Raw genomic sequence first — 23,146 nt, forward strand, 5'->3', positions numbered from 1 at the left:
AACCACTCTAACATACCACCTCGCATTTGTGAATATGAGCAAGATGACTGGGGCTCGGCATCACAGTGTGCTAATTATGCAACAGCTTGTAGCAAAGCTGTAGAAGGGAAGCTACCAAATGTATGCCAGGGAATTAACAGATTGTTGTCTACTACCATAGCCCTGTCTTTGCTGCATGCTCTGCATGGAAAGCAGAGCAAGAACTTTCTGTAACTGAAGACCTCTTGGAAACTAGATCGGGTACAGAAAAGTGCAGTATGATGATGACTGTTTTCTCTATACGTAGTTGTCACCTAGGTAGCTCCTGAACACACTGGTGTGATGCAATACATAGTATGCCAATCACTTCAAACACCCTCCTTATGAAAGGTGACATTCAACCTTCTTACTGTCCTACTTCTCAGATACTACTTATTTAATCTGTATTAAGAGCCTGTATCAAGTGCTCCAGTGACAGAATGAGGGTTGTGTTAGCTCACTCTTAACTTACGTTATCTGCTACAAAGGATTCTTTGAACTGAGCAGGATCATCTTTGATGTGTTAGCCACATTTCAATTAAAGACTACTTTTGGTCAGTATCCAGATTTGATACATTCTTTGAAGAGGGATCAGCAAAGGATCCAAAGAATTGTCAAGGGGGAGGCTTCTGTAGGTAAGGAGACTGAGACTGCAGCAGCAACAGCTGAGGCTGGGTGCAGCTGCTCTGGAACTGCAACTTGGACAACACGGTCAACTTCCCTGCTGGTGTCACGTTCAGTTAGCAGCTAAATTCCCTCTGCACTGGAAGCTTCCCATCACCAACCATCAGCTGGCTTTATTTCTCACGATGTTAGACAGTAAAAAAGGAAGCACCTTTATTTCAAGTTATCTTGTCACCACTGTGATTAACGGCCTTTGGCCAGGGCATAACAGAAAGACTACAGAAGTTCTTGAAAGAAAATGCCATTTAATATAAGGTCACACAAGGTCAAAATACAATTAGTGGCTCGCTCTCAAGGGTGCCAGTGAGCAGGGGCAGCTGCTGCCCTGTGCAGCCAGGAGCCCCTGGGATACCAGGGTACTCTCTGCCCAGAGCAACAGGGCTCTGCGCTGGCACCCTGGAGATGAGGAAAACACCAAAAAAGGCTCGAGTTGTCAGCGTGGGAGCCTGCTTGCTCTGTTCTGTCACGGGATCAGCGGGGATGGCTGCCGTGGAAGGGTGCCTGTCTCACTGAACTGCGCACAAGCCACCAGGCGTGTCACCTGTCGTCAGCAGCAAGGGGTGTCTGATGAGCAGCTCACAACGGACTCAGCTGCCATGAGCTATTCTCTATGGGAAGCTTTCTGGAAACCACATCTCGGGGAGCCCAGGAGAACAACACGTAGGTGACACTTCTCTCTCCTTTTAACCTTATCAGTAAATCCATTCACGTTTCAGGCTTTAGCAGAAGACAATGTAATGATCGCCTGCAAGTTCCACGCCCAACCCGCCGCGGCCCGGGCCGGGCCGGGCCCAGCTCGTTGCTAACGGCGCTTCACACGCGCCGCTCCACCCACCACCTCGCGGGGAGCCCGGCCGGCGCAGCCAATGGCAGCGCTGCGCATCGCCGGCGCTGCTCCGACTGCCCAATCGGAGGGCGTTGCGAGTGGCTCCGCGGCTATAAAAGGGCCCGTGGCGGGAGCTGTGGGGGTTTGGGGAAGCGGAGTTAGTCGTTTAGCTATGTCGTGCAGTACCGCGCCCTTCTGGGAGATGATGGCTCTGCTGGCCCGGGAGCCAGGCATGGAGTGGCTACAGCTGGGCCTTGCTGGGCAAGCAGCCCCCTTCCCGCATCGCGCGCGAGGAGCAGCGTGTTGGACCGAGGTGGTGGCGCAGCCCGGCGGCTCCGGGGAACGCGGCGCGGCGGTGGCCGGTGAGCGCAGGCCGTGTTCGGTGGCCGGGGCTGGACTGTGGCTCTGGACGGGGGCTGAGCGGGTCTCTGGGAAGCCTCTCCTTGGCTTTGCTCGAGTTCTTGTGCGAGGCCCGAGCTTTGCGGGAGAGGGAGGGAGGCCCCGAGGGAGCTCCCCTTCCCGCGCTGCGAAGTGCGCTGCCTTCTGGCGGGAGCGTGCTGTGTGCCCTTTGCAGTTGTGATTTCTGTAAGTCGTACCAGGAATTATTTGTTTTAAAATTGCTTTTTGCTTCTCTCTTGCTACTCCACAAACTTGTAAACACTTGTGAATTCCCGGACTGTTACCTGACCTTGTATGTGAAATGGGCCTTGCAGGGTGTTTGTATTTTCCCGTTTGAAAAATGTTTCAGCTCTTTAACAGCTCTGGGTGTAGCTGCATGTGGGTCGTCTTTAATCAGATAAACTAGTGGAGCATTGTCTAGGGGTGTATTGTTATCTTTATTGCTGCTTCAGTGTGCTTGTGCCTGTTGTTGGCATGTGTTAATGTGGAGCCTCTCTTTTAGGAATGGAGTTCAGTTGTCCTCAGAAACACTCCTTGGGACCTTGGCCTCTGAAGACTTTGTCGTTATTGGAGTGCTCAGGGGATAGTAGGCTGTGGCAAGCGTACCTCGAAGGACTAAAGAAATTCCTTGCCTTTAGGAAAAGCATGAGCATGCCTGCAGCCTGGCCGATTCCAGTGGAACAAATCGTAGGGTTTTTGGCTGTGGAATCTCTTCATTCATCCTCAAAGACACTGATGTATGTGGCAGCGCTGTCTTATTTATCAAAACTGACTGGTAACCCTAATCCTTTGGAAGATCCTATAACCTGTTGCATGGTGATAGCGTTGAAACGTAGAGCGGGCATCCTGAGGGATAAATACTTGCCTATAACAATAGAGGTGTTGCGATCTCTGTTAGGAGCTCTGGAGTCTGTATGCATAACTCCTTATGAATGCATGTTGTTTCGTGCAATATTTACTGTAGCATTTTTTGGGGCACTTCGAATAGGAGAGATGGTGGCGAAGCACCGTGATGTGGTGCAGCCTGAGCTGCTGTATCTCAGTGACCTGCAGCTGATGGAGAGGAGAGTTGTGCTTTTTCTGCGGAACTCTCCTGTGGGTCAGGAGAGACACGTCATCAGCCTTGGGCTGTCTGGAGAGCCATGGGTGTGCCCTGTCCTGGCCCTTCGGAGCTACCTGAGAGTTCGTTCACAGCTGGAAGGGCCGCTTTTTGTGCACTCAGATAATAGGACTGTAACAAAAAGGGAGTTCCTGAGGGTTCTCCGCTGGGCCCTGCAGCTGCTGGGGCTGTCGCCAGAGCAGTATGGTGTGCATTCCTTCTGGCTGGGGACTGCTGTCACCACTGCGCGCTGTGGGTATCCGGGGGAAGATGTCACTCGCCTGGCGAGGTGGCCCTGTGTGATTCCAGAGAGATCATAGCCACGGAGATCAAGGGGGAAATAGAAGCTAATGAATTACCTTCGTTCTTTAGAGTCTGCTTTTTACTGTATAGTTTCCAGTCTTCGGCAGTAATGTAGTATTGACAACTGTAATTAATTTTCTACCTCACAGAGGGGTGATCTCTGAAGTTCACTCACAGTTGCTGCTTGTGGTGTTGAGGGTGGGGGAGTGTCCAACCTGCTGTGCATGGACTCTGTGTCGTGACAGACCAAGTCTATGGACAGTTTTATCTTGTATAGTGTGAGTTAATAAATGTTTCCTTTTTGAAAATAGTCTCTGCCTACTAGTAATGTTGTTGCTCTTCACCTACAAGTCTTAGCTCTGAGAGCAATGAATGACCAGCAGACTTTGAAGTTTTGAAGGAAAAAATCTTACGAGATTTTAAGGTAATCATTATAAAACAGGAGCGTAATATCTTTTGGCCTAGTTATATAATTTTTGACAACAGCATCTCAATAAGGTCAAAAGGGAAATATAATCTACATTATTAGACACCAAAGGATGAGCTCTTTAAAACATGGGTATTTATAAGATGTTGGAAGTGATATCTTGTGCTGTTTAAATAGGGGACAGCAGCTTTTCTATTCAGCAAACTCTGCCTCTGAAAATATTTCATTTAATCCTCTAGACCCAATTCCCTCTGAGCATAATTAGCCTAATCAGTATTTTAAATAACAAAAATAGCACATGGTTCACTTAACAGTTAATGATCTCCTTAGGATGTGATACTCGCTGTCCTTAAATCAACCTACTTTTTTTTTTTTTGGCCTGAATTTTAGGTTACTTTTTAAAGTTGAGGAGTTTTCAACCATAATCATAAAGTACAATGGCTCGAGTACTTCTAATTTTGTACTTACAGCATTTGTAGTACTTTGATAGCATGTGGTGGAATGCATTTTTCACCATATGGCTGGACTGGGAAGGAAGTTGGTGAGTCAGACAGTCCTTGCTGAGTACTGTGGTGAGCGAGCCTTTTGGTCACCCTTATTAAACGCAAGTGCTCCAAACCTGGACCATGAGTACTGGCTAAACAGGCTAGTTTTGTATCTTATTCTGCCCTGTGCCCTTTTCTGTCAAAACTGTGGGTTACAGAATTGTGTGAGCTAGCTGAAGTGCTAGCTGATCTCCATGTGGATAATTAACCATAATTTCTGAGACTTCTAGTAGAAATTAACACAGTCTATGTAGGGCAATGCCAATCTGTTACTTTTTACTATGAGAGTGGCATTGTGCTCACTGTGGGAATTACAGTTCAGCAAGACTTCTGTGATTATTACCATATTTGAGATATGTGTTAACTGCAGTTCAGCTAAAAGCTGTCTTTTGCATTGTGTCTTTGTTCACTAGAACTGCTTGTTTGTGTAGTAATTTCTGTTTTCATACATGAAATCTAAGTGTAACTGGAGCTAAGGTGATGCAAATGTAGCATCTGCCCAGGAACTGATCTTGAGTGGGTTCTGGTTAGGGAGCATACCAGTGTAAGAAACTGAGGAACTGCTTTGTGTTCCATGAAGGCTTTGGTGGATTTCTGCTGTCCCCTGTGTACATGATGTGTCTGCACACTGGCTTGTGCTGTACCTGGGTATGCCAGCTTCTGGTCCTGTCTGTTGGCTTGCTGTGCAAGGTCTATGTATTTGCTATATGTAGCATGGAGAGGGGAAACTGGAGCACTGGCCTCTGTAGGAAGAGGTAAGGGGCTATCCACCTCATATTTTTGTTTCCCAGTATCCTAATATTTTAATTGGCAACAGATTGTGTGGGGTTTTTTGATTTTTTTATTTTTTTTTTTCCCCCCCAAGTTGAGACTGTTTTACATGTGACAGTAGTTACAAGATCTCCCTGTCTTTAGCCCTCTTAATACAAGTAGATCAAAGTAGCTGCACCAGCATTGCAAACCTGGGAGGTATCAAAATGAACACAGCACAAAACCAGCTCAGTGCATGTGCCTGGCCACTTAACTCCTGCTGAGACTCTCCTTTTTAACTGATTTCAGCAATAAATGGTGCTTCCCAAACTGGAAGACAGGAAAGCTTTGCAAATATGTTTAGAGTGTAAATGGATGTTCTAGTAAAACAGGAATGGCTGTATTAATGCTAGCACCTTTAATATATGTACTGGTTTTGAAGCTTAGAGGTGAGTATGTCTTCTAGGGAACCTGGTATTTGACAAATAAATGCCATGATGGTTGCTCTACAACACTGGCAAAATGGATGTCTGTCTTACCTGTAATTTCTATGTCTGTGTGATATTATATATGAAGCAGAAGAATTAGCTTTTTTCTTATTTCTACCTGTGTAGCTGTAGCCAGAGAGTTTGGTCTTGTATCCCTGTAAGTGGAAGTGAAGTCTAGGGAGTAGCTGGAGAGATGGCGAGTAATCAACTAGACTTATCAACTTCACTGAGTTCTGATCCCAGCATTGAGAAGAAGATAAATCAGTTTTTAAGGAACAGCCATCATAGATGTAATTAGCTTTTTTTTTTAAAGCCCTGCTTTGATAGGCTGGCATATTTTCACACAACAGGGTTATAAATGTGGTGCTTGATCTATAATTACTTGTTGGAGCTATAGGTCTCATTTTACAAGGCAAATAAAATGGAGACAGTTGCTAAGTAAATCAGACCCATTTTCTCCTGAATGTTAGGACTTTCACATCTCATCAGCTCAGAATCCTAAAATGATTATTAAAAATAAGTATTTGCAAGGTTTTTCCGTTGAGCTGTTTTAAAAATCCTGAATAGAAGCAGAAGCAGGTATAAGAAGGGTTTTTACTTTAAGAAGCAAAATGGGGAATTATTTCAACTTGCAGTTCTTTCTGACAACGTTAATTAATGATTTCACACATTTTTATCATGTTAAAGGTGAAAGGCTAAGCATACTGATTCCAGAAAGAGCTAAATTATTCTTGTACTACTGATCACTGCCTGCTGTGGGAATTCACTGTATTATGTGAAGATATGCTGGTGAATCATTATTCAAGTGGAAACTTGAACTCTTAAAATTTCTACCACTTATAATTGTTGAATTTAAGTAATTACTCCTCTCACGAATAAAGGGGAAATTATTAGTTGTCTTTTTTTAATTTAAAAAAACAACAAACCCAAAGCTGTCTTTGTATACCTGATTGGTATGCATTTGATTCTATTGTGGTTGTGATGATAATGTCAAATACCTGTTCCTTAGAATGACAGGAATAATGTTACCTGTTAATTACCACAGTACTAGTTAAGCAAGTATACAGCATATGTCCTTACACAGCTAAAATTTTCATTGTACCTTGGAGTTAATGTCCCTGAAATGGATGAAATTTCCAAGAAATGGCTTATTAATATTTCTGTGTTTACTGAAAAGTAGGTAACTAAAGCAGGTATCTGTCAGGTCTCACACCAGGATCCATGAGTACTTCATGCCTGTAGAATGAAAATGTCCCCTGCTGGTCCAACTGTATCAGTACCCTTTCAATATCCTTTGATATCAAAGACTCAAGTCCAGAAAGCTAAGAATAAATAGGCAAATGCCGTAAACCTCTTAGGATTTTCTTTTCAGTGGTTATATATCGAGTTATTTGTGCTATAGAAAGTGCCAAGGAGACCTTTTGAGACAATCTGCAAATGCAAGCAATTGCATCTCCCATACTTTCGTTTCTTGTTTGCAACCAGCACCTAGATGGGAACTAGGTTCCACTGATTCGTTTCTTGAAACATCCCCAAACTGCCTTTTGAGTAGCTAGAAGTCTTTTTTTTTGTCACCTTGACTTTTTCTTTCTACTGAGTTTAAGATATGTTGTTGTGATTTAACCCAAGCTAGCAATACAAACATGATAGCTGCTCACTCACCCACCTTTCCCCCTTCCCCAAGTCAAAAGGGAAAGAAGAAACTTGGATTGAGATAAATACAGTTTAATAAAGTAACAAAATACTAATACACTACTAGGAAATATAGATATGTAATGGAATGTAAAATATACTCAAGGCATTTCCTCACAAACTCAGTCTGCACCAAAGAGCCAGTCTCAGCACACTGGTCCCACACAGCTGAACCCGAAAAAAGAAAAGAGGAAAAAGAGAGAAAGGTCCAGAGGCCTCTGCGAAGTGGCAGGATGTCAAAAAGGCCAAACTAAACTCCCTGAACAGAACTCCCCCAGCTCCCACAAGAAGAGCGAAGAAACAAGAGAGAGACCGGAATATCACAACTGTCCTTAAATATGAAGCATGATGCTAATGGGATGGAATGCTCTTATTCATCAGTCTGGATGTCAGTCAAGCTCTGCCCCATCTGTGCCCCTTTCCCAGGTGCCTCACACCTGTGAGCAGAGTGCTCAGAATGTCCTTGGCTCTCAGACCAGAGCAATTAGGAACATTAACTCTGTTCTGGGGTGTTATCTCTTGTTCTCAAACTAAGTCCAAATAATGGCTGTGCTAGCTATGAAAAAGAAAGGTTTCTAACTGGATGAAGAAAATTAACTCATTTTCAGTCAAACCGGCATATATGTATATCCATCAGTTCTGATGTTTACTTGTGCATTGAAGAGACTTGATCATTCTACTCCATAGCAAGGAGGACACTGACATTCTGTAGCAGCCCTCGCAGCAGTGTGCTGGGCACAACATGCCAACACTGCTCTGTCCTTCTGTTGAAGGTGAGGTTTGTATTTGCTAGTGTTGCAAACTTGGAAGCTGCATAGGCATTAAAAGTACATTTGTTTTAAGATATCTGAAGGAAAAGCGATGATTTTCCAATCAAAATAGGTGAAAATAGGTTCTGTTTTATGCGTTGTGATGCGAGTTTGGCTAGAAGCATTAGTATAGTGCTCAATGGACCAATTGCTGCTGGCTCATTGAATCATCTCTTCCAGTGTCGTGTCATGATGTGTTGCCATCTCATTCTCTGAGGCTGGCTGTGTACTCACTACAACATGTTGCTTAACCATACCAGTGCCTTATTTGTTGCTTATATTGCCTTGAAGTACTGGCAGAGGGGAAGAAGTTAGAGAATAACATGTACCACAAGTCCCCTGCTTTTTTTCCTTATGTATAGCTTCCCACCAAGAACAAATCGATTATCCATCAAGAGTTGAGTCCTGACCATACCTCAGTCATTAATGCCATTGGATCAGGAGCAGCTCTGAAATGACTGTATAATATGCTGCTGTTGCTGGAACCCAGGAGTAAAGTCAATATGGAATTTGTTGCTAAAATTGTTCTGAGTTCTAGCAATGTTCTTATACTAGATCTTTTATACTAGTTTGAGGAACTAGCTTTTACAATTTCATATGCATTTCCCAAAAGCTATAATTGCAAGAGGACTGTAGGATAATCTGTCTTCTTCTCTGTCTTCTCTGGTATAGCTATAAGCTGTGCATTAATCCCTCTTGCCTTTTCCCCAACATCTTTGTTCTGTTTCAGAATAAAATGCCCTTCCTTAAGCTAAAGGGAGCTGAGCAATTGGCAAGATACTTCACAGCCCACTGCCATTTGTTGGCAGGCAAGCAGCAAATGTTTTCCAAAGCACACAGACCAAACAGGTATAATATGTGGTTATAGCAGCATTTTAATGTTGGGTTTTTTTGGCCTTAACAGCTTTTATAGCTCTTATCACCTTCCACAGAACTTGAAAACCAGCAGTTATTAAGCCTGTAAGATTCAGATAATTGTTGTAGGGTAACACTTCGAGGTGATAAATCGTTCATCTGTGGGCAAAATGTTTGTTTTTCAACCCTGTCAACCAAAGAAAAGGATGTTCCTTGGTGGTGACTCCCTATATTAACACCTAAGCATTTTTCCCTTGTATGTGCTAAGCTTTCATTTCAATACATTTGTGGTGGGTTGAAAAGAAGGACAATCGCTTAGAATTTTGCAGATGAAAACCAATGTATGAATACAGACTTCCTTAGCTGATCTGCAGCCACTATGCTCAGAGATACTTAAGACAAGGGATCCTCTCTTCAGCTGAGATGGTGGTGCTTTGTCCCTGAGATCTAAATGATTCTGTTGTGTCAAAATGAGCATAGTTGCAGTTTGAATAAAACTTCAGGTTTACTACCATATTTTGCTCAAGATAATTTTTTTTCTCAGTCTGCAAAGTAGCAATGTTCATGCTAGGACATTCTAAAGAATGTCAGTGCCCACATATTGTAAGACCTTTCAGTAGCTAAAACCATGATTTATCAAGTTCTTTTCCTTCGAAGAGATGAGTAGATGCTGCTTGTTGTATCCTCCAGGGAGGTTTGTTCAGGCACGAATGCATTGTGATGATTTAGAGTTGCGTTCTCCCCTATGTAGTTGCTCTGATATTTTTAAAGTGGGCAGATCTGCAGTATTTGTAAGCTTGGAAACTAGTTTCCTTAGTTTAGAAAAACCTTGCCAAGGTGAGTATTTTGTGCTCTGAGTAAAGCAGTATTTTTGTTTTCTTCCTGTGAATTCTGGGAACCTGGAGAAATTCCCTGGTTAGATTGATGTGTATAATTAGATGGAGCAGAAACAATTAGATAATGCCAAATGTTGCAATATAAATGTTTGCTTAGTGTCTTTTTTCCCCAAGAGATTTGTATTATTTGTAAGTAAAGTTGTATACAACACTGGTCAAGTAGCATGTATCAATACTGTTTTAGCAGTCATTTAGCAACTGGAGTTCTGTGAATTCCTTAAAAATAAAGTTTTAAAATTTAGGTTGGTACATTATGGTCTGCATTTTTTTTTTTGTTCATCTTTTGGCATCCTACCTTTTCAGCCAGCTGTGTTCTATTAGTGCACAGCATTAGTCTTAGCTCTTTGTAGGAAACTCTTAAACTCTGAGCAACTTAGATAATCACACAGAAGTTTAGATGGACCGTATTCTGTGTTGCAAGGCAGGTGTGAACTTATCAGGAAAGGAGATGTTTTCAGGGGATACTAGACCCTCTGTGCAGATGCCCTTGTGACCACGATGAGCTTCAGTAGTGTTGTAAAAGGATGTTCTCCCCCTGCTTTGAATTTTGGAGAGAGTGGAACTTTAGTTTTAAATTAGTATATAAACTGTTTCAGTTCAGTCTTGCTTCTTCAGATATCAGTTTAATCTCAGTTTTTTGTGATGTGCACACAAGCTGAAGGAATTGCTTTCTGGGGAACCCAGAGTTGTGTTCAGCATGTGTTGGTAGCTGGGGATCTTCCCTCTACTTCTGAAAGCCAAGGCAGCGTGCTGTCTTCCACAGCTCAAGGGCGATCGCACAGCAGAAGACGGTTGAGTCTGTCTACACCCTTTTACCACGGTAGAAATACTTCTCCAATCCAATTTGTTTTGAAGCATCAGGCTGCCTGTCAGAGCAAACCTGTGATCTGGAACCCTGTCTAGTCCCAGAGGTTGTCTTTGTGTAGAGCACAGATCCTGTGATTAGCTGTTTAAAGGCATGGTACAAAGCTAGAATGATCCCAGAGAGAAAGAGCTGCATATAAAATAGCTTTCTGTTAGTTAGAACTATAAAATTGCTTTGCTCTTAACCCTGCCAGATACTGAATGCTTCCCAAGCATGGACAAAACACCAGTCAGCTTGCAAGCATCCTGGTGAAAAAGAGCATGCTGCATTTTTGTTCACATTAAATAATGCAAAAGGTTTCTCTACTTCAGGTGCTGAGAGGTAGTCAGCAGAGCTGCCTGTGTAAGTGGACCCGAAGAAAAATGTGTATTCAGAAAAACTCACAACGGTATTACACAAATTAGGATTTCCTATTTCTGGAAAGTGTGGCTAATATTTTACATTATCTCATGACCTGGCATTGTGAATGGTTCCTAATGTATTTCCTAGCTTCCATGTGTGTAACAGGGTGGAAGAAAATATGAATAAGTATGCTGGTTTTGGGTAGTAGGGGATTTTTAGAGAGAAGGAAGAAGAGGCAGTGGGTGGGTGGGAAGAAATAAGGCATAGAGAAACATGCTGCATCTAAATGAAGTGCTGTATCCTCCTTGTCCAGAGCAGGCACAGTGAGGCTATTCTGCTGGCAGGAAGACCTGTTGTTACCCGTGCTGTTAAGACTTCAGTTTGTCTCAGGAGGGGGATCTGACACTGAAGAGCTAGTGTGCTGCTTGACCCCATCACAAGATAATGCTCTGTAGCAAATGTTGGGAAGAATGTGAATGCAACAGCTTCTGGGGAGAAAAATTGGCAGGAAGGCAAGTAGAAGCAGACTGTGAGACACTTCTTACAAACTGTGCTTAGAAACCAATCTGTTCTTTATTGTTTTCTGATGGAGAGATAGATTATAAATGGTACAGACGGTCTCAAGGCCTGTGATAGTACAGTATCTGTAACTTTTCCACTTGGAGGCTCAAACTCTTACTGCTTTTTATGCAAAAAAGGGTAAGAATCTATTAAAAAAATCAGAAAATTGACATGTCAAAGCCTCAACCTTATGAGAAAACTGTTATTTTATGCAGGAGAGGAAAGATGTGCTTAATTGAAAGAACAAAATTTTAAATATTTTTTACAGTTCTTTCCTGCTTTGCTTATAGTTTGGCTAAGATAAATATCTATATTTGTAAGTTTTAATAAGGAAGAGATTCCTCCCATGTCATCTCCACTTCAGTCTGTCCTTGAAGTCCATGCAAAGTCAATTACATGCTGGAATGCCAAATTCCCTTCTTTTTTTTTTTTTTTGATGTTGTCTTGATAACAGTGTTTGTCTAGAACCATAAAGTTACATGTGTCATGCGAGTGTTGTACAAGCTCAGTGCATCAAGGAATGGTGCACTCTTGTCCCACTGCATATTCTGTTCTCTTACTAGTCCACATGCATTCTCACAAAGTCAAACATTTGAACAACGTATGTGGAAGCAGGGTTGGGATATAGTGCCATGGGCTTTAGCTACTCCCTGCAGAAGCGACTCATGCTTTAAATATGGTTTTGTATCATACAGTTGTTGACAATGACATATATTTTCTCACCCCAAAACCCTGTTTTGACTGGTCTCATGTGTAGTAGGCAGACCCAGAGCCACATACAACCACTCAGTGGTTTTGTTCCTTCTGCTTATCGTTTTTCTTCAGAAGAATATCTTGTCTCCGCTTGTGTTATATCGAATTTAAGGCAAATAATCAGTGAAATTAATCGAAGCAGATGAAAATGCAATGTGGTTTTTTGTGTGTGTGAGATAAACAAAAATCGTATCGAGTATCTGGGTGGATCTGTAGGCTGGCTAACAGGGCCATCTGCTGGCAGTTGCACTCTAGCAAGCCAACTTTGAATCTTGCTGGGAGAGGTTAATGGCCTGATTGTCACCTCCAAACACTGGTTACTCTCTTAAAATTATCTTTGGAAGCTGATTCGTGCTTTATATTAATTCCTGACTTTGTAGCAGAACTTCCTACTGTAAAAACAGAGGACTGCTTAACTATAAATTGAAGCTCCGTTCAAATGTTAAATGGGATGTTTGATCTCTGCCATAGATTATGGCACAATTTAAAACTATATTCAGAGGAAGCATGGGATTGTAGATGAGTCTCTCAGATCAATGAACAATGCTTAATGTTAATACTTACTCTTCACACAAAATATCTATGTTAGGGACATTTTGAATAAAATTACAAATCAGATTTCTTGTGAACAAATGTAAAGAAGCTAAATGGTCTTGCATATTAAGATTCTTAAATTTCTTGTATCTTTAATATTGAAAAGGCTTTGGGATGTATTTTAGTTTTATTTTTACAAGCACTGTGTAATCAATGCAGAATTTCAATTCAGTAAAGTTCTTGTATATGTGTGCTCATGTTTGCCTGCCCGAATGTCCAATATGTGGCAAATATTGGATATATTTGATGACTGGAAACACAATAGATCAAAACCAGGAGTTATGATCTATCCCTTTGCAAGTTTATAATGAATAGCACATGGAATATATGTGTATATAACAATAAATTGAGTGAACAACACATGGAAACATGCTACTAGTTTTTGTCTTTTGAGAACCCACAATTTCTCATCAAGAAGATGTCACCAGTCAGGCAGAAAGGGACCTGGGGGTACTAATTGACAGGAAGCTCAACGTGAGCCAACAGTGTGCCCAGGTGGCCAAGAAGGACAATGGTATCCTGTCCTGTATCAAAAATAGCGTGGTCAGCAGGACAAGGGAAGTGATCTTTCCCCTCTACTCTGCATTGGTGAGACCACACCTGGAGTATTGTGTTCAGTTCTGAGCCCATCAGTTCAGGAAAGATATTGAAGTGCCAGAGCAGGTCCAGAGAAGAGCAACAAGACTGGTGAGGGGACTTGAGCACAAGACCTATGGGGAGAGGCTGAGGGAGCTGGGGTGGTTTGTTCTAGAGAAGAGGAGGCTTAGAGGTGACCTCATCACTCTCTGTAACTACCTGAAGGGAAGTTCTAGCCAGGTGGGAATTGGTCTCTTCTCCCAGGCAGTTAGCAATAGGACAAGGGGGCATGGGCTTAAACTCTGCCAGGGGAAATTTAGGCTGGATATTAGAAAGAAATTCTTTATGGAGAGAGTGATAAGGCGTTGGAATGGCCTGCCCAGGGAGGTGGTGGACTCACTGTCCCTGGAGGTTTTTAAACTGAGATTGGACATGGCACTTAGTGCCATGATCTAGTAAATGGACTGAAGTTGGACCAAGGGTTGGACTTGATGATCTCTGAGGTCTTTTCCAACCCAGTCGATTCTGTGATGACAATAAAGGTGCAGGGTTCCATAATATGTGATCCTATGCCAATTAGTATGAAACATATCTGTCTGTACTACTTGATGGCTATGTGTTGCTGGTGTAAGAGGTCAGCAGATTGCTTTGCCACAGGCCTGAGACAAGCTTTGTCTTGGTTCCGGTAGGGTTTATAGCAGTACATTTAAAAGCAGTACCCTCAGTCACTCTTGTAATTATGATAAGAAAAGCGAAGCAGTAGCTGTTTGCAGACGTAAGGACAAATGTACTGAAGACTCAAGGTATCCCCCAAGAATGCACTGATCTGACTGTATCCAAAAATCTTTCATCTTTTTTCTCTGATTTTTGTTGTCTTTAACATCACATACCTTCTTCCCACAGAAAAAGCAGGTTATTACCTACTGCCTATGAACTGCTTTGACCTTTTTGACTTCTAAACTATTTTCCACTTTTTTTCCCCTTTGACAATTCAGCAAATGAAGTGACATAGATGGATTTCATTACAGGTGCTTTGACTGAAATTATTTATTGCCTACCTATTAAACCTGGCCATAAATGTCATTGATTTATAGACGCTACGAAAGCACAAATATTGGCTAGCGAGTGCCAGGAATGCTACTATATAGAAATTATGTGTATGGAGGGATCAGCTTCCTTCTAGACAAAAGACTACACAGGAGCAAAGCAACAGTATTTTATGTTTTGTGTGGATCAAAACTATTCTGGACCAATTCTTTTTGCTGGTAGTTGATTCTGTATTTTTGGTTGTCTATTTCAATGACTGTTTTCTGTTACCTGTTCTAAAAGGGCGGCAAAATGGACTGCAGTGTATCATGAAGGATGAACTGGACTATGGAAAGGAGAAAGTAATCTCTTGTCTGTGAGAAACTTGTAAGAAATTGCCTGCAGTACTTGGAAAGTAGCTTGGCAACATGAGTAATATAGACAGAGCTAATGGTCTGACCACTGGAGTAGATGGGAGACCAGGTGTGATACTGTTTCATATTCATATTTCTCTCCTGTAAGTGTTCTGGCTAAATGCAAGAGCTGTCTATTAACTCTAATTCTTTGTAAAGTCTTGTCAGGTTAATCTGGGAAAAACTGCACTATATTGGGAAATGGCATTTTATCTGCAGAGTCCAATTTTTCTTTCTAATTTACTGTGCTGAGTTGGTCTCAGGGTTGTCTGCACCAGTGAAAGTTCCTGTTTGTGTGTTTTCTGACTGGTGTAGCTGAATCTTTACCATGTGGCACCAGTTTGGTAGGTGAAAACATTGTTTTTTCAGCATGGGAATAGGTAGGCTGTGGATGGTTGTGTGGTGTTTTTGTTTGTGTGTGGATGTGCAGGTTCCACAGATCTTGTTTTGAGCAAGCCACTGGTGAACATAGGGGCAGTAAGACACAGCCCACCAAAGAAATGTGAAAGGGTTCTTTGTAAATTGGTGAAATCTTACATTTGTTGTAAGAATGCAATGGAATACATTTTTCCTACTGGTATCCCATGTGTTTGTCTCTCTCCGCATTAGCTGTGGAGCAGGCAGCTCTCAGGTTACAGAGGGAGGGAGGGTTCGCCAGAGCTCCAGGCGGTGACAAGGACAGAGACCATCGATCTCTCTAGGACTCTGTCAACTGCTGAGGGAGGACTGAGTTGCTTCTAGCAGCTCATCAAGTGCCGCAGCATCTTTGTATTGCTGTGCAACTTGATTTTTTTTGTTTTGTTAGTTTTGGATGGTGATAAACATTTTTGTGCCCTTGAGTGAACAGTTTTATTTAAGGTCCAGAAATGAAGAGAAATAGCCTGTCCTTTTCCATCTCTCTCTGGTTGCTGTTTACAGCAGTGATGCTTCAAGGTGAGAATACTGCTTGATAGCTAAATGCATGAGATTTATTTTACTCGGGTAAGGAGCTGGTGTCCTGATGTGTCTTAGGCAGTTGAGCTCCAGAGGTCTTTCATCTGTTTCATTTTACTTTGTCTCACTGATGCATAGATGAAATGAATGGTCATGTACAACCAGAACTTAAATGGTCTTTGTGAAGCTTTAATTTGTTAGGATTTCTGTTTAATCAGGAAAGTTTGTGTCGAACTCTAGTCCAGGAAGTCCCTGTGCGTGCCCAGAGAGTGATCAACTCCAAAAAGCACTTGCTTCCTACATAGTACCCGTGGGTGTTTGTGGAAGTCTTGTGAGTGTCCTTGTCCTTTGCTTGCAGAAATATGTGAGTATATCTAAAGGTAATACAAAGACTGCTGACAGAAACTGTGATGCAGAAAACAGTCTGGAACAGCAAGTGGTGTTTAAAACCTGAAGTTTTAGTTAACTGTCCTTCATGACTAAGTCTGGATAGTAAGAAGCATCTCCAGATATATGGTTTGGAAAATGTGTTAGTGCAAGGATGTGCTCATAAAACATCATGCAATTGCCAATTTGTGAATAAAAGTGGCTCAGACTTTTTTCAGGTGGTAGTGAAAAAAGTGTACATTCTGAAAGTAGCATGAATCCATCAGTGCTGCATGTAGGGAGATATCTCAAGTCATTAGCCTGGGAGCAGGTTTGACTTCAGATTTTGCTTCTAATTTTAGCTTGGCAGATACATGACTGTAAATCAGTGATCTCTGCCTATGAAAGACATCAGTAAAATAAGGGTAATGATATTTACCTTCAAAAATGGCAGGAATATCTAGATGCAGTGGTTGTGTGTGGTGTTGTGTGTTGTTTTTTTTAGCAGGTGTGAAAACCCAGAGTTAGCTATTAATTTACGGGTGAGTGCTGTCCTTATTTGAACAGCTTCATCAGGTATACTTTTTTTTCTGCACTAAATGATATTCTACAATACATGAAAGATAAATACAATTATAGCAAATACTACCTGAAGCTGTAGAAAGATAATATCTTTTGTTACTGCTCAGTGCTTGATCTGATATACTGAACAAATCTATGTGATTTAGTTGTAGAATCAGCCAAAGGAAAATATGCTCACATGCTGTTTAATGAACTGTTTGAAGACTACTCAAATGCTCTGAGACCAGTGGAAGACACAGATAAAGTACTGAATGTCACTCTTCAGATCACATTGTCCCAAATTAAAGACATGGTGAGTAAGAGTACAGTTCTGTTTTTCTAAAGATGTGGGGAAAAATTTGCTTGGAGTAGGAAAAGCAATTTACATTTTGTTGTGACAACATCAGTAATGCTTCCTAACCAGGATCGTGTTCTCCAGTTCTTGGTAGATTCTTACCTGATTGCAAAGCTAAGGCTTCCATTATAAGTCTGCAAACTTACAGCTGCTGAATTGTTAAGACTACTTTTGTAGGTAGGTGTTGATATTGCACCCTCCAGGCAACTTTTGCTGAGTTTTAAATAGAAATAATTTTTATTTATTTATTTTTTCTAAGATGCAATTAATTTCTACATAAACTCCCTATTTTAGCCTTCAGTAACTTTTAAATAAATTTTGTTCAGCCAGATACGCTTTTAAGGCAAAACAAAATGTGTCTGGAAGGAGAATAGGAGATCACTTTTGTGACTTCTGAATTTCAACTTGAAGACCTCACCTAGCTTTCAGAGAATTTGTTAGACTGAATCTGTTAGCTGTTTGGTATTCTGAAGCTCACGAAAGGAGATTCTTAAAGGTACTGGGAGCCTTAGACAATTATGATTAAAGCTAGCAAGGGTGCAGGGGGAAGAAGGTTTGGACAAGAGAAAGTTCACATAACTAAGCTCCCTGTACAGTGTATGGGCATATGTACCTGTCTGAGAAGTGGTGTTGTGGCCTGTCAGTATTCTGACCTATTTCAGGCACTGCTTTAAAGCTATACAACAAATGCGGTCTGCATCCAAGATGTTATTTTTGTCACCTTCAGCTAGAAAGATTTCTACATTTTTATGCAGGATGAAAGGAACCAAATTTTGTCAGCTTACTTATGGATTCGACAAAGCTGGTATGATGCATACCTCAAATGGGACAAAGATAAATATGATGGATTGGATTCTATCAGGATTCCAAGCAATTTGGTTTGGAGACCAGATATTGTCCTATATAACAAGTGAGTGTGGGTGGAGAAAATCAACTTGAATATTTGTGTAAGAGAGGGAGGGGGTGAAGGAGGATTTGACGCAGTCTGAACTTTCATCATTTCACCTTGCCTTAGCAAAGGATTGCTTTGTTGTCTTAACATTTGTTGTTGATAATCTAAATATTTTTCAATGAAGCCACAGACAGGATTTGGCAGTTGCTTATGCTACACAGGAAAGCTGTTCTGAGTTTCTCTGCACTGGGAATTGAATATCCTGGTGATCTGAAGTACTTTCTGCTAAGGCTGCTCTGGAAGATTGTGTGTCCACAAAAAGGTGGTACCCAAAGGCTGCACTCTTTGCTCGCTCTCCCGGGCAGTGACCAGCAGATTATTTTCATCTTTGAATGGATTCTTATCCTGTTTGAGGTCAAGTTTGAACAAGTTATGGCCAACAAATACAACAGCAATATAGCAGCACTGATGTTTGGTGTTCATGGGCACTAGTACCTGTAAATAACAGTTAAAAGTAAGTTCCTAATCAAATTCAGTATAAATAAATAATACTATTTCAAAATTGAGGATCTTCCCTTCTGCCCCTTCCCTGGCTCGTATGATCAGCTGTTACCTGTTGATCTTGACTGTCACTTTTCTGTCTTTTAGGGCTGATGATGACTTTTCAGAACCAGTGAATACTAATGTTGTGTTGAGATATGATGGAAAAATCACTTGGGATGCACCTGCTATCACAAAGAGCTCATGTGTAGTGGATGTATCTTATTTTCCTTTTGACAGCCAGCAGTGCAATCTTACATTTGGGTCCTGGACCTATAATGGTAATCAGGTAGACATCATCAATTCTCTTGATAGTGGTGACCTCTCTGACTTTGTGGAAGATGTGGAATGGGAGATTCATGGCATGCCAGCAGTTAAGAATGTCATTACTTACGGCTGCTGCTCTGAGCCTTATCCAGATGTCACCTTCACACTAATTTTGAAAAGGAAGTCTTCATTCTACATATTTAATCTGTTGCTACCTTGCATTTTGATCTCTTTCCTGGCCCCACTAGGATTCTATCTCCCTGCAGATTCTGGGGAAAAAGTATCTCTGGGTGTTACGGTTCTTCTTGCTCTGACCGTGTTCCAGCTGATGGTTGCAGAGATCATGCCTCCCTCTGAAAACGTACCTTTGATAGGTGAGCTTTACATGCTTTGTCTTTAAACATAACTTATTAATAGCAGGGCTTTATGTCAGGGAAACTGTACACAGTCTGTGGCTTCTGGGAAGATAAAGGTGTTTTGTTTTTTAAAACATAGTGAAGTACTTAAAACGTATGTGTAATTTGCACAGGTATGCTGAAGCTCTTGAAACTTATTTTGTGTTTATTTCAAATTATATATTAGCTATCTCCTGCTCCTGGCTGATTTACCCCCTGGGCAGAAGGCTGCCTGGCTGCCCTGGTGATATTTCTGAAGGACTAGGAACACAGTTGCCTCCACACTGGCTTTCAACTTCATTAAGATAATCCAGATCTCATTATTTTTAGTCTTGTTATTATTGTTTATATGAAAAACTGCATGGCTTAACTGAGACAAACTACTGGTCAATGAATAGGAAAGTTGAATGTATTTCCACACCAGCAGCTATTCCTGCCTAGAATATGGGCTTGCTGAACTGGAGTATCTTCCTTACCCTCTGATCATCCTGTCTAAACTAAGGAGCCAGGACCTAACCTCAGTCTTTCTTTGTTCTCTTACTCTCCTTCGCCATCCTTTCCAGCCTCTTCGAAAACTGGGACCCCACCAGGCTTGTGTCAGCGACCTAGCCGCTGCTTTTCCTGCAGAGGTGGCACAGCAGCTGGGCTGGGAGCTGCCCACTGGCACAGGCACGAACCCCAACAGGTTGCCTGGTCAGCTGTGTACTTCAGTTCTGGAAACCAGCAGCTGAAGGGCACAGCTTGTATTCACTGTATCTGCTGTCTATTCCTGGCCAGAATGAGCTTTGTCCCTGTTTGGACTAGCTGTGCTAAAGTTTGTACAGTCTGAAGAAAATCCAGACACAAACCTCAACAGGCAGTGGAGTCACCCTCAGCTCTGTACCTGGCCTCTTGCTGTCAGTACACTGGATGTGGGCACCAGCAAGGCTTGGATATTCACTGCCCTGCATGAATGTGAAGACATCTGCTGGTGTGGGGTGTATCAATAGCTCCAACAAAACATTATCACCACTTTGGTTAATACATCAGGAAGTAGCGTTTCTAATGTGCCACATGAAGCCACCAACACTGGGATTTTACAGACACAAGGAAAAGAGCCAGACTCCTGATAAACATTTTTAAGCTGTTTTCTGAATGGATGTATTTCAAGAAATTAGAGGATTTGACTTGCAAATATGTGCCATGTTAATACAATAGTCACTTACTCATCTGATAAAGACATGCCAGTAGTAAGTATGAGGTTTTACTTTTAGTGGTTTTAATCTTTGTTTTTAGATGGTAAGTTAAGTATGATCTAAGTATAGAGAATCGGGTGGTTAAAAATTTGTTTTGCTTTCACTTACAGTTAGTACTATGTTGTCACATTGTTATTGTTCACACTGAATTTTTTTGTCAGGCTAGCATCTTTAATATTATTTTATTTTGTGTTCCAGGGAAATATTACATAGCAACTATGACCATGATCACAGCTTCTACTGCATTGACGATCATTATAATGAATCTTCATCACTGTGGCTCAGAAGCAAAGCCTGTTCCACAATGGGCCAGGGTGGTTATTTTGGACTACATGTCAAAAATCTTTTTTGTTTATGATGTGGGTGAAAATTGCACAAGTCCAAAAAGGGAGAAAGAAGAAGAATGTAAGTTAGAAGGGGATGATGGGTTTCAGAGGAGGCACAAAGAGATAAGGGGTCACCTTTCCAGTAGGAATGATGACTGTGATCTCAAAGAGAAGCTCAATGGAAATTTGAATAAAAGCTATGGAGTTCATGGTGAAAATGTTAGGGAGACTGTTGACTGCTGTTCCTGTTACAAAATGCTGATTAAAAACATTGAGTATATTGCTAATTGTGTTCGAGACCATAAAGCAAACCGGGCCAAAGGAATTGAGTGGAAGAAAGTCGCAAAAGTGATGGACAGGTTTTTCATGTGGATTTTTTTTATCATGGTGTTTTTTATGAGCGTACTGATCATTGGGAAAGCAGCTTAACTGAGGACAAACACACTCCTTTAGTAAAGCTGAATATACTGGGTTAGCTTGTTTTGATGGAGCTCTAGGACAGGGATGCTTTTGATCTTTGTCTTGCATTATGTAACAATACACAAATTCATTCTGCAGGCTGTGACAATGTTAAGATGTTGCTCAGCTGAAGGCTTTGCTACTGACTGTCCTTGCCTTTTAGTACGGAGTGCAGCCCTGATGTGGGTGCTGGCTAAGCGCTCTGTGCTCCATCTTAATGGGTGGTGGCCATGACTTTAGGCTGAATGGGGTGGAGTGTTGCAGGGGTGGAGCGGACAGCCTAGCAGGGAGCACTGTATTCTCAAGGCTGCAACTCTGCACCTTCTAACTTGACCAACCCTTTATCTCCCCCAGAAAAAAATAGAAGTGTCTTTGACAAGGTGGCAGTTTCTGGAAATCATCCCGTTCATGGCATTGCCTTTAAGCTTGTTTTCCTATCTCACACTTTTGTTGTGGCTCTTTCTGATCACTGTTGCCATCATTTCACAGGCTCCACAGGTCTCTCTGCTGTGTCTTTCACTTCTAATACCCTTGAGCTTACTGAACATGATGGTTACTTTGATCTTCCTCTTTACCATTTCCTGCTGCTGAATATTACCCTATTGTCACCATGGCTCCAGTATGCCACATTCCCAGGACTTCTTCCTCACCAAGTCAGAGGTGTTCTATTCCATTCTTTTTTTCTTGAGCCTGTTAATAATAGGAAGGAGTTCTCCTGTCTGTTCTAGGTGTCTCGTTCCCCTGGGCATTTGTGCAAGATGGGACTTCAAGTGCTATTTGAGACTGCTAAAATAGGAGGCTGTGACTTTTGTCTCTGCTCATTTTATTGACCTTCACCAGTGTTCACCCCCTGTGTTCCTTGTCCACTCTTACATCCACTTCAATACTTAAATTTTAAACTGTTTACAGGAATGCCAAGGTTGGTCTGTGCATTACTTTGCACAAAAGCATCATCTTACCAGCTCATTAAAGTAGTGCCACAATTAACACACCTTGCTCAACACCTTAGTACTTATATGTATGTGAATGTGTTTGCTGACAACACCCAAAACCTCCTTTCTGTGTGTTAATTCCTGTTAACCCTCTCAGACTAATAGAGCTCTGGAAGATGTGTCGCATAGTAAAGTGAGAAGTTAGTACCTCAGACATGCCCATGGCAGATAAATTACTTTTACAAAGCATCCTGAACTTTGAAACCATGTTATTCTAGATGCAGTGGGAGAGGCAGGATCACACGGTAATGGATCCCAGTCAAAAGTTCATGTGATAAATGTCATTTTCATAATTGCTGCAGTTAATAGAAGTGTACCCGTGAAGCTGTAACTTAGGAGTGAGGAGTCAAAATGGCAAAGTGATGCAGTTGTTATGCCCAAATTTATTGGAAAAAAGGAAACTGTGATTATGATGTAAATGATACATTGAATTGCTAATGGCAGGCTTTCTTTTATGTGGAATAATTAATGCTGTAAGCTTATCTGGATTCTCATACATAATGCAAACCTTCAAGTCCAAGTTCTAATGTAAAGCTAAACTGGGTGGCTAGCCAAGAATAAACTCAGTATGTGGAAAAAGTGTCAAGTGTGCTCCCTATGTATTATCAGTTCCTAGTCAACCAGGGTAACTTTGAATAGCTCCTTTGGAAGACAAGCTACTCACTTTCACTGTGTAGAAAAATGGTTGCACCCATTTGCCCTGAGGTTTGGCACTTACACTGCCTGTTTGAGGAAACTGATTTGTTCTTTGTTGTGGGCAATAATACTGTCCCAAAAGCCTACTGAGCAGAATATTCAGAGATAAAGGTAAAATATTCAGAACATGAGTCCTCAGCATGGAAAACAGGTGAGTAGGGGTTTGTCTGAGGCTTATGGGTGACATAAGCAAGGGAGAGAGTCACTG

General features: G+C 41.7%; 1 protein-coding gene across 3 annotated transcripts; it reads left to right on the top strand.

Annotated features, from left to right (window-relative positions):
* The first annotated feature begins 783 nt into the window (after positions 1–783).
* CHRNA9 (cholinergic receptor nicotinic alpha 9 subunit) lies at positions 784–22,811 on the top strand. 3 transcript variants are annotated; one of them, XM_071807406.1, is made up of 5 exons: positions 784–1,362; positions 16,949–17,094; positions 17,892–18,046; positions 18,677–19,209; positions 20,664–22,811. In XM_071807406.1, the coding sequence occupies exons 1-5, from the start codon at positions 1,299–1,301 to the stop codon at positions 21,218–21,220; spliced, it is 1,455 nt and encodes a 484-aa protein (XP_071663507.1). In that variant the 5' UTR covers positions 784–1,298; the 3' UTR covers positions 21,221–22,811. The 3 variants fall into 3 exon arrangements, with proteins under 3 accessions (XP_071663507.1, XP_065693248.1, XP_065693251.1); XM_065837176.2 differs by lacking the exon at positions 784–1,362 and adding an exon at positions 1,673–1,890; XM_065837179.2 differs by lacking the exon at positions 784–1,362 and adding an exon at positions 15,206–15,854.
* Positions 22,812–23,146: the final 335 nt, after the last annotated feature.

This window comes from Patagioenas fasciata, chromosome 4 (assembly GCF_037038585.1).
Source record: "Patagioenas fasciata isolate bPatFas1 chromosome 4, bPatFas1.hap1, whole genome shotgun sequence".
Taxonomy (NCBI): domain Eukaryota; kingdom Metazoa; phylum Chordata; class Aves; order Columbiformes; family Columbidae; genus Patagioenas; species Patagioenas fasciata.